At 35.8% G+C, this 11,215-nt stretch overlaps 2 protein-coding genes across 2 annotated transcripts; one reads left to right on the top strand and one right to left on the bottom strand.

Moving 5' to 3' along the window:
• Positions 1-141: 141 nt before the first annotated feature.
• caly (ubiquitin carboxyl-terminal hydrolase calypso) lies at positions 142-6,236 on the bottom strand. Its single transcript, XM_019045368.2, has 3 exons — positions 5,561-6,236; positions 4,341-4,498; positions 142-3,396 (listed from the first exon to the last, which is right to left on the bottom strand). The coding sequence occupies exons 1-3, from the start codon at positions 6,067-6,069 to the stop codon at positions 2,213-2,215; spliced, it is 1,851 nt and encodes a 616-aa protein (XP_018900913.2). The 5' UTR covers positions 6,070-6,236; the 3' UTR covers positions 142-2,212.
• Positions 6,237-6,352: 116 nt separating this feature from the next.
• LOC109032988 (uncharacterized) lies at positions 6,353-10,304 on the top strand. Its single transcript, XM_019045369.2, has 2 exons — positions 6,353-6,746; positions 7,552-10,304. The coding sequence occupies exons 1-2, from the start codon at positions 6,578-6,580 to the stop codon at positions 8,007-8,009; spliced, it is 627 nt and encodes a 208-aa protein (XP_018900914.1). The 5' UTR covers positions 6,353-6,577; the 3' UTR covers positions 8,010-10,304.
• Positions 10,305-11,215: the final 911 nt, after the last annotated feature.

The following is an 11,215-nucleotide window of genomic DNA, read 5'->3' as shown; positions in this document are numbered from 1 at the left end:
TATATGAGTAAAAAACATTAAGAAGTGGCCCGAATACTGTATGTAACAAGCGAAAATGGTGACAAAATGGTGTGGACCCAGCACCATTTCTCCACCTTGTTTATTATATGAGTGGGCCAATCAAACAGAAAAACAACTAAATTTTGGAACAAGATATCTATTCACAAGGATAAAATTTAAATCACAAACAAATTACAAATGTACATTAACACATTATGAAAACAAATAATCTCAAGGATCACTACTTAAACTAATACAACCTCAGCAACTGACTGCTTCAGTCTTATTGCGGAATACAGAGAGCAAGATAAAAGTATAGAGCATAACAAAATCGGATCTGTTCACAACAAAAATAAATAAATTAAAAACTTGTCATCACAAAAGGAAAATAGTACCTGCTGAAGTACACCCATTGTACGTTAAGACAAAGGTTGAAGCCTCCAAAAGCAACTTATGCATGGTACAAAGTGATTACACACACTTTATGTGGATTGTAAGCGTGGCTATGAGGGCACTCATATATTAGGTGATGCACAGTTTGGGGTTCTTAACCCCCCCCCCCTTTATGACCCACCCAAAATGCAAACTTAAATCTCTCATGAATTAAAATATGCTCAACAGAACGCTTCAGAAATATGATCCGCACCACAGGGTAGCTGTAGAAAGGACTACACACAGAATACCAATAAATTCGGTAACAGCTAAATTTTGATAATGTTTCATGCGACTTTCCTTACAGCCTCCAGTGCACAATGAGATGAACTTTCAAAATTGAACTTTCCATATACCAATCTTGAAAAAATTGAGTTTGGAAAGTCTTTATTTGGCAGTTTTACTTGCATAATTAAGTGGAAAAATGTAGGTGATTGAAGAGGGAGCTCCTCTTTTGTCATCTTGCGTGCCCAAGGAGATAGGATGGCACGTTAACTTAGTTGCGGCAATGGTGACATTTCTCCATTCAAAAACTTGAGTTAAATTGCCAGAGGATACAGTTTTTAGACCTGAAGTCCTCGAGATTGGCACATAGTTTCCATTTATTCTCAGTTTCTATTTTAAAAGATCATTTTACTCAAAACTGTTTAAGTACTACTGAAAAACAGAAAATACAACCTAATCTAGAGCATTATTTTCTTGAGATACAATTTACTTGATTGAGGATCTAACTGCATTGTGGATGAGCATGTTTCTTGGTGGATAACTTAGTTTTAACAGAGACAAATGATAAAGTGCTAGTTGCATTTTTATGCAATCCCTCGACTACAGAAAATGTTTTGCTTACAACCATCGAGACAAAATCAATTTTAGTGTAATGAAGTCGTCATTGATGCCAATCTCATCACAGTGCAAAATGAGGTAGGTAGAATGATCGAGAAAATAATGAGGAATAGAATACCAAAGGATACTGAGGAGATACTAAATATAGCGTTAAAAAAAAGGACAAATACGTCAAACTTAGAGTAAAATTCGGTGATGAAACTCTGGAAATGGATGCATACATAAGACTACGTTGATTAGCACAGAAAAAAGTACAAAATACGGAAGAAAAAATTGTTTAATTTTGACAAACTTTTTTTTTACCAACTTCAAATAGCCCACGAGGGCTAATCCTTGCACTTTAGTCCCGTCCTCCTCCGTCCCTACAACCAGTCCCAGGCAACCATTGTTTGAGACCATCAAACCTCGGGTTGCTTGGGCGGGAATTGAACCCAGGATCTCCCGATCATAGAGCTAGCGCTACAGCCACTACACCATAGGAGGCCGACTTTAAGGTGGATGCAAAAAATATACAAAACCTGCAGTATATTTTCTGTCTCATTTTATTCTTCTAGTAATGGCAGACAATTTTAATCTCTCGTATGGATTCATTTCCAGAGTTTCATCACAGAATTTTTTTTAAGGTTTGCAAAAGTTATCCTTTGAAGAATGCCTAACCAAAAAAAAAAATTTGGTGCTAAGTCAATTGGACTTGTTATTTTCACATGATGAATGAATTCACCATGCACATACAATAACTTTCAATTTACCAGATTTGAATTAACTCTTGTTTTGAAGTTCTTTGTTTTTATCCTGATGAATATGAATGCTAAAACATTGAAATTATAGATTTGTATGAGCTAATGCTAATTTTGTATCCTTCGATGGCGAATGAAAGATATCTTTGGCATCTTGAAACTCAGGAGAAAACCTACGATTATTCCAGGAGTAGGAATATTCACTTCCTTTTCCTATATTTCGTCCCTGCTTTTTTCTTTTTATTGATGTTTTTATGTCTAATCCTTATTCTGTTGTTGCTTAAAGAATTGTTTGAATGAGCTGCACCCGAGTGCTGTTTTCGAATAAAACACTGTTGTTGCTGGAGAACCAAATCTGCAAGCGTACCTTCATGAGCTAACATGGACAAAAACGTACAAATAAACTCATCATAATTGTGAGTTCGCCTACAGTCATCAATTTTATACTTTTTCCTTTTTTCATTCTCATCCCTAAGATTACCTTCGCAAATAGAAATCTCACCTTCAAGGCTTTTCACCAGGGCTAGCAAGTCTTTAGGCGCAAACGTATGACTAGGGGCTTCAGGAGTTTTTTTACAGGGGCTATCACTCTCATTTATTTTATCACATTTAGGGGACAGGTTAGTGTTTGATATTGTTGGAGACGTTTTGAAGTTTAGGCCTATTTTTGATGAAGGAGGTTTTTCCCAGCCTTGAGGCAAGGCGCCTGCCTCCAAACAAACTTTTTTGATACCTGAGTCTTTTTTTGACTTATCCTCATGCATGCCACCTAATGCAACCCGTATGACAACAAATTTTTTGAAGTCTTTTGAGCATGTTGGACTGCTTTGACCCGGTGAGTTGAAAGCAGATCCAACTTCAGAGGAAGTATCTGTACTGGAGGTGCTAGGAGCTGGTGATGTTTGAATTGTTAATGGCAAAGAATAATCTGTTTGATTCTCAGGAGGAGTAATAACTAGAGATATTTTAGATAGATTATTCTGATTATCGCTGGCAATCGACGTATCTTTATCCAAGGATTTTTCACCGCTTGGGTCTGATGAGTTCAGATTTTTTGACGGCGTCATGTAGTTTGCTTGTATTTTGTTTGGTGTGGCCAAATCTAATACATCTTCGATTGAAGCACTACTGTCTAGGTTGTACTGTTCTTTTTCTTCGCAGGAGGAATCCTTCTTACTTGTTTCAGAAGCACTACTGTTGGGTCGATTCGCATCTTCAGGTGATGTGGATCTGTTGCTCTTAACAAGCTGTTGAAGAGCTTCCAGCACTATTTGTCTGTTAGTTTTCAACATGTTTAATTTGTAAGTGAGGGCTAGCCTTCGGTCAGGAACTACTGCCATCAGGTTGAATCGAATGTCTGTCATCTGAGAGCCATCTGTTATTCCTGAAATTAAATTATATAGAATGATCAATATTCCTGAAATTCAATTACTTATACAGAATGATAAATATTGATCACTTAGAAAAATCAAACTAGGTACTTAAATTCATGATTCGACTCTGCAATTCTGCAGATGGGTTATGGGTTCATAAGCCACCACACTGTATTTAATATACTTGATACTGGTAGCAATCCTCAGAAGTCGGAAACATTGGGTTTTGGAGAAAAACAGCGTTGCCGATTCACAAGACCAAGCAAGAAGTAAGATCGGGTCCGTCCCTTCTTTAAGTATGAGATTAGAATATCAGTCTCAATACTTTTTGGCCTTACCTTGTAACTGAAATTAATGGAATGGAAGAACGCAATTTCGGGAGTAACCTCAAATCTGTGGACTAGCAATAATTTTTTGTTTTTTTTAAAAAAAAAAAATTGGAGCTCTCCATGAAGCAAATATAGGAAAATTCACTCTAATGTTCAATTTTTGATACCAATTTCCTTTGATTTTTGATCAATTTATTTCAGAAACTTCACTTCGCTAAGACCACTCGCTTACTCTTTGACCAAGAGTATAAGCTTTCCATTTGGACACTTTAAAATATTTACTCTTTATTCCACAATCTGGCCACCTCCTTTCTAACGGAATCTAGCATTGGTTGATTTTTTTTTCTTTATTCTCACAGAAAATGAGTTCTTCCAGGCTGTCTGAGCGTGATTAACTTTGAAAAGCAAGATCTCTATTTTCAGAAGTTATCTTCCACATTTAGAACAACTCCCTATTTCTACAGGAAAACTAAAGGAGCCCAAAAAAAGGAAGTAATGGCAAGAAACATTTTGTTTAATTTGCATGTAAAGCTTGTCTGCAGTTAATGCAGCGTAATATTGGAGTTGAAAATGGCAAACTTTTTACATTGACAAAGATTAAAAAGTAGAGCTAAACGGGAACTTACCTAATCGATCTCCGATGATGTTACGAAACTTATCGGTCCAGTCTTCATTTTCACACCACGGTCCATGGTCCATGGGATAAGGTTTCAAACCATCAAGTTCAAAGAGTCTACCATTAATGGCAACATAGCTCACAAAATGGAATGCCTCACCTGTGTACCTGGAAAAATAAACATTTCAAGAGACTTATTAGAAAAGGTCTAATGATTTCTAGCAATGGGGAGTTAATCAATACACTTGTAGTCTGGGAACTGATGGGTAACAGTTTTAGGGGATTTATTTTTCATAACAGGTAGATTCTTAAAAACTATTTGACATCCTTCCATAGGCAATTACAAGGTATGTCCATTGGGCAATTCAGAACTGGTGGGCGGTAATTGAAATTATAACTATTTCAAACATTTGAGTCTTTGAACACTCGTTCGGGCACTGTCTGAAATCATGTAACGTTGTGAGAGGCTGGTGGGTCTTCAATATTTTGACACCAAGCAAGACAAGGGGTGAGAGGGTGTCAAGCTCAGCGTTGCATAACAATAAGAGCTGGATTTCAACTTCTTTCTTAGATTTTAAACATTGTTTTTTTCTTGTTCTCTGTAGATTCTTGAATCAGGTCTTTCAAATAAACAGAGGGCATCTTCTCCTCCTATTTTGGAAAGAAAAATGAAAAAAATATGGAACTCCCCTAATTCAATAATCTGACTAAATGTTGACTGAAGAGTGGCACTTTATAAAGCAATTGCCAGGCACATAGTACAAAAAAATACAGTTGAAACCACCCTTTTTAAGAGTATATGTTTGTAATATTGAGCAGACCGTACACTCACGTAGGCTTGTTGTGAGTTTTTCCGGCAAGGGAGAGGGGTTGTTGAGGCAAATGTTAAAATCTTACTTAAGAAGTATCTGAATAAGTGTTATGAACGCAATGTAAGGGGTGGACGGGTGTCGAAAAGTTAGAATTAGCGATTCGTAATTTATGGTAAGTACACAGTAGCAACAGCTGATCAAATGATTGCTGAACTACTTAATCGCATACTTCCAAGCATCATCCATGCCCTTTCCAGGTATAGGTCTTTTATAATGAAACTCGCAAATCAATTTGAAAAACCTCTAGATTGATCAGATATACCTTTGATTCAAGTTCAGGATAAGTTACAAGTCTACTTGAATGGCTTGATATAAAATATTTCAGTTACGTGGCAGAAAACTAAATGAATTATGTTACCTTCCAGTGCTGACTGTGTTGCTAGATTTGTCTAACCGTCGCTTTGCTTGAGGCATGGCATGAGAGTTGTGTGCTTTCGCAAGTTCTGGAGTGTTACCGATAGCCCATCCTTTATTTTCCGGGCACATTCCAGATGTGTGAGCTTTTAGCCGACTAAGGGTTTCACCTAAATGAATATTTGGGCAATTCAACAATACTGACAAGAGAGAGTGGGTAGCACAACTGTTTGGAACCATTTGTTGAGCGAAAAAAATGTTGTTGACAACTTCTTCGTCCTTGACAAAAAGATCGCTTTGGTCGATAACCTTGCGACGGGATCGCCGCTCCTCTATCCACCGGAACAGGAAAATGAATCCATAGACGGGGCCATCAATAGGTTTTTGGAGATCATAAATTTCTTCCACTTGCACTCCTTTCACTCCAAAATCCTCTAAAAGCAAGGTAAACAACCCAGGATCACTCTCAAGTTCGAGCCATCCTTCCGTCAATCTGTTAATATCGACAGGCATTTTCACAAATACATACGGCACTATTAACTTTCTAAATAAAGAATTACGTTTTTTAACAATTAGCTTACATTTCACACAAGAAATTTTAAATGAAATTCACAAAATTGCGAAAAATGTTCTGATTTTCGATAACGATAACGCTTTCATTATTATTTCAGTCATTTCAGTTTGTCAACAAACCACAAAGCTAGTAACGAAAACACACCATTAAACCAGAGTAAACTCTCGAGCCTCACCAATAACCGTTTCAGTTTCAGAGAAAGTGAGGTTATAATTGACAATAAATGTAAATAAACAACGCGCACAACTAATTTTTTAAGTTAAGAGTTATCTGTTTATTGAAGTTTTATTGTCTAAGTTAAAAGCGCAAGCTAACCATGTGAAATGTTTAGTGCTATTTTTTTAAAGGTTTTCATGACCTTTACCTTTACATTAGCACTCTAAGGAGTTAACGTTGTGTTATTGCGCACACTAGTTCATCGTCTGAAGTGACTTTCCTTTAGCAGACATGACTACCTTATCAGGACACTCATATGCCTCAGCACTTGCACATTTAGTATTAACAGGATCCTCTTGTTGGGCCCTCAGTAAAATAAACAGCGGAGTTCATGGCAAGTATGCACTAGGTGCATACTGCTTGCATCTAGCTCATGGTGTCATAGGATTGTTCCGATATGGTAAGTGTGATATGGTGTGATCAACTGTCATCAGTTAGTATTAGATAATCATATTATCCTAAGTTTACATTTTGCAAAGCTTAGCAGCTATTTGATATGCCGACGGAGTAGTATACTAACAGTAACAAGAGTGACAGTTGCCACCAAATGCCGAGATTAGCTTTAAGTAAAGTCGGCTTGTTTCTCTCTGAAATAATATAAACAGAAGTTCTGAGACACCGCAATGGAAATATGTGGTTTCGCAATTTGGCCATCAAGTTACGATTCCTTACATACCTATGCATTAACTGCAGCTAGGCATGATTTTTACTGCAGTTCATTAAAACTCTCTGAATACCACAATAGAGGGGCTTGGAGGACAAGGTGCATAAGTGCGTTTTTGAAAAAATTAGATATTAATAATTTCTAGTGAAACTAGGCTCAATGCATATACTGCGAAAAATTAGCTTCCAAATTCCAATTTTTAAGCATCGAAAAGTCAGTTTAAACTTTCTGTCCGCCATAAGGATCTATGCAATGGAGAATATGCACGACATTTCTTTATTGCTTCATTTGAGAGTGCTTAAAGAGCTGATTTCGGAGTAGTTTTCATAATTTTTCTCTGACGTGGGAAATAGTTTAAAAATAGATTTACCTACAAGTGAGAAAATGCACCGCTTAGTTACGTCATTTGGCGGCATTTCCCATTTAGGTATTTCTCAAAATAGCAAAAACTGTAACTAAGGGTCTTGTCCTCCAAGGCCCCTTAATAATAAAGAATAAAAATAGGTGAATTAAAAACAGTGTTTTTTTGGTTTTGTTTCAGCTATCCCTCAGCATAAAAGCAACTACAGGTTTCTGCAAATGATACGGGCAGTGTACCTCCGAATCAGACTTGTCAACTCAAATTTGGCGCTACCCCTAATGACAGTTCAAGTAGCATTACTGTTGAAGCCAGCATGGCAGTCTTTCATACTGTTTCTGCTTGCCATACCTAGTCTTCACGTTTTGAGATACTGGGTTCATAAACCATACTCTGTACCTGAGTTGGAAATCTTTTCGCAAACCCTTTGTTTGGGAGCTCTTGGCTACTTGAGCTATTCAGAGGGCAATGACTACGGGTATGCGCTCTTATTCAGCTGTTTTGCTGCAGTACTTATCCACCGAATGACTGATGAGTTTTCTCGCAGAGACTTATTTGTTTACGCTCTGTCATTTTTTGTATTTTTCTCGTACAAAACTTTACACTCTAGTTTACCATTTTACTACAGATATTTTTACTAAAAATCATTGTTTAAAGCCACTGAAAGCTCCCGATTATGAAGCCTCTGAGTTGTCGTGTGTCAAACTGTCAAGTATTTTGAACCTGCTTGATTTTTATCTGCAAAGAATCCAATGAATCAAGTTGTGACAACAGGTGTTTTTGGTAATTGCCTTATGTTTTGTTCTTTTTTTTTCAAAAAAAAAAAATAAATAAATTAAATATTATTTTTCTTCAGTAAAAATTACCATTCAAATGATTTTACACGTTGAGAAATTTTCATTGAAAGTTTGGCTTCTATCAAAAAAAAATTTTCATCGATTTTGCTTTATGTGAAAAAAAAAAAATAGAGAGGAGGAAAATTTTTTGATATCAAAAGTCCCAAAAGTCTTGTCTTTGACCCTCATATAAGCGAACAAATGAAGGTAGCAAATTACAGGTTGTACAAGATTGAAAATCATTTGCTAACTTTTCAAGGCGTCCTCCTTGAGCTCATGAAATCAAATATTCACTGAGCTCCAGTAATTTTTAGACAATTTGTTTAAGTACTTCTCGGGAAAATTTTACACCTTTTTTAAGAGAGGAAATTCAAAGTTCACCAGCAATAAGTTCTACCGAAGTGAAATGTCAATGGGCCAGTGTCATGGTCTACACAAAAATTCTGAAAAAACCTCAGGGGTTACCCACGCAAATTTGTTGCCCAAAAATCACTACACTGAACTCAGCAAATTTTTGATTGAATAAGCACAGCAAAGTTGTGTTAGATAGCTAATGAAGCACTCTTTAAGCTTGTACAGCTCACATTATCTTTCTTGTATTTCTTTTTTCACTCATTTGAGGGTCCGGTCACAATAATTTTTGAACACCCATTGTAATATTAGTTGGACTTACTTAATTTAATAAAGGATTTCAGTAGATTTATTTTAATTTCAACACAGTTTGAAGACAAATTTTCACAAGTGGATTTGGTCGAAGTCTTTAACTTACTACGAACCTCTGTCACATTAAAACAAAATTGCCTTTGGGCGATGGTGTGTTTACAACATTTGGTTTTCATGCCGGCAGCAAAGATGACCACATCCAAAATTCCTGACCCGCGTCCCGAGATGGGTTGACAAGTGGATGGATACAAACATTGGCCAAAATTAATCAAATAGCTGAGTGTAGGTTTTGACTGCAGCAGCACGTTTTTCTCCTATTGTTTTGCAATCCTGCCAATCTGGTTGAAAAAGTTGACCAAATCCACTAGCGAAAATTCGCCTTAATTCTCCCAAGAACCGATAGCACCGGCTTCTTTATCAAAGTATTGGATAGTTGTTACATTAGCCAATCGGAGCAGGGCTTGCATAGAATGCTTTAGCCACTAAGAGAGGGTTTTACAGATTTCATTCTACCTTCTGAAGTAGCTAAGTAATATTTTTTCCTTTTTTCAATATTTAAGTATTTTCTTCGGCAAAAACAGGCATGAATGTTCCCAATTTCTTGAAGAAATGACACATAGTTTTGTCTTTCATTGTAGAAATGTGTTTAAATTAATTTCACTCTGCGTTTGATTTTCATTGTGTCCTGTGCCCGGTGATTAGCAGAAATCACCATGTGTGGTATAAAATTTTGCAGACCACATGGTTTTGGCTAGCATGATATTGAATCATCTTCCTTTTTTTTAAGATATGTGTATTGAAATCTGTCTTTTTGATGATTGACTTTATTTGACATGTTTCGGTAATGCCTGCATTAAATTTTGCTCTCAATGCGAGAAAGAGGAAGAGATTTCTCGCCATTCGCCATTGTCTTAGTGCACTGATTGTTTCTGACGGCATGTTTTTCAGAATTAAAGTTAGGAATTAAAATTTCTTTTTATGCGGTGTTTTTACATTATTACAAAGTTCATTGATGTGTAATTGTGTACCCACTATTGAGTTACTTAGGTACCAAAGTGTTAATTTTATGAAGACCCTCAGATCTGTGTTGATGGTTTTTAAACTGCCGTGAGAATATTTATAAAATTTGTCAGTAAAAACTCACCTGAAGGTAAAACAATTGACTATTTATTGAAGCTGCAAGTAAAAATGATGAGCTGACCAATCTATAATCACATCATTTTACTTAAATGTGAAGAAAGTACCTACCTTTTAAAACATTTATTAATTTAATCATAAGGTATTACCTGATTTATTTTTCTATGCACTGTCATGTTTATTAACTTATTTTTAATATTGTCAAAAGTAATTAATGGCTTTTTTATCCGTCTGTTTTTCTTTTTTCGTTTTTGGACTTATTTGAGATTGTTACAAATATACTGAAATTTAGTGCTTTCATGAATTGTTTAAAATTTTTAGAAAAAATTTCTTTCCAACTACTTCTATCTAGATTATTCTATTCTTGCGAGTGAACCAAGAAAATACCAAATAATATTTGCGGGCACAATAATGATGGTATTTGGCACATAAATTTTCTGTCCTGGATGTTTCATGCATCTGTAAGCATGTATTCGGTTTTTGCAGCATTGTATGAAAAGATAATGTTAATGTACTAAATGATTCTATTTTGAATTTCAACGGAGACAGGTAGTAGGCCAGCCTCCCTTGAACACTTTTAAATGATTGGCAAATTTCATGGTGGCATCATTATTTACCTACAGGTCATAAAATTGAAAAAAGCATACACATTCCTTTATCTCAGTTTACAATATTGTAAACTTCTTTTGAAGTTTCATCTAAGCAGGTGTCGAGCCAAGCGATGATACCTTATTTGTGAAATTTTGTGTCATTTTCTCTAAAATTAAACTATCAGGAAATATTTTCTGAAATTTTCATGTAAAAGTATTATAGTCTTTCTTTTTTTAAGGGGGGGGGGGGGGGAATTAAGTGAGAGCAAAAATTTTGAACCACAGAAATGGAGATTTTGATTGTTAAACTACCAATGATAATTTCCACTCATATTTCTTCAGAGAATATTTACTACCCGCCTGTTTTTAGGAAATTTTTAGCGATTCAATGAGGAACAGATGAATGAAGTTCAATCAATTTTTTTCTAATCAAATAAAATTATGTGCAAAAACGATCATCAAGCCAGTTTTGCAGAAGTAAAATGTGACAGGAGATTTGCAATGCAACTAACTAAGATAGAGATTGGGTACTTTCAACATCAATATGCGTTCTTCTCCTTTCACTTTGGATCTACTTATCTCCATAAATGAGGATTCACCGTAATGTATCCCTTCGGTGGC

This window comes from Bemisia tabaci, chromosome 7 (genome assembly GCF_918797505.1).
Source record: "Bemisia tabaci chromosome 7, PGI_BMITA_v3".
Classification (NCBI taxonomy): Eukaryota; Metazoa; Arthropoda; class Insecta; order Hemiptera; family Aleyrodidae; genus Bemisia; species Bemisia tabaci.
This window is presented reverse-complemented; position numbering and strand designations above follow the sequence as displayed.

What these genes read in the sequence shown, in the direction of transcription:
- caly (XM_019045368.2), bottom strand. Translation starts at nt 6,069, where the DNA reads ATGCCTGTCGATATTAACAGATTGACGGAAGGATGGCTCGAACTTGAG. An exon ending in AACACAGTCAGCACTGGAAG is followed by an intron (nt 4,499 to 5,560) that starts GTAACATAATTC and finishes TTATTTTTCCAG; the next exon opens with GTACACAGGTGAGGCATTCC. An exon ending in CATCATCGGAGATCGATTAG is followed by an intron (nt 3,397 to 4,340) that starts GTAAGTTCCCGT and finishes ATTTAATTTCAG; the next exon opens with GAATAACAGATGGCTCTCAG.
- LOC109032988 (XM_019045369.2), top strand. Translation starts at nt 6,578, where the DNA reads ATGACTACCTTATCAGGACACTCATATGCCTCAGCACTTGCACATTTA. An exon ending in CATAGGATTGTTCCGATATG is followed by an intron (nt 6,747 to 7,551) that starts GTAAGTGTGATA and finishes GTTTTGTTTCAG; the next exon opens with CTATCCCTCAGCATAAAAGC.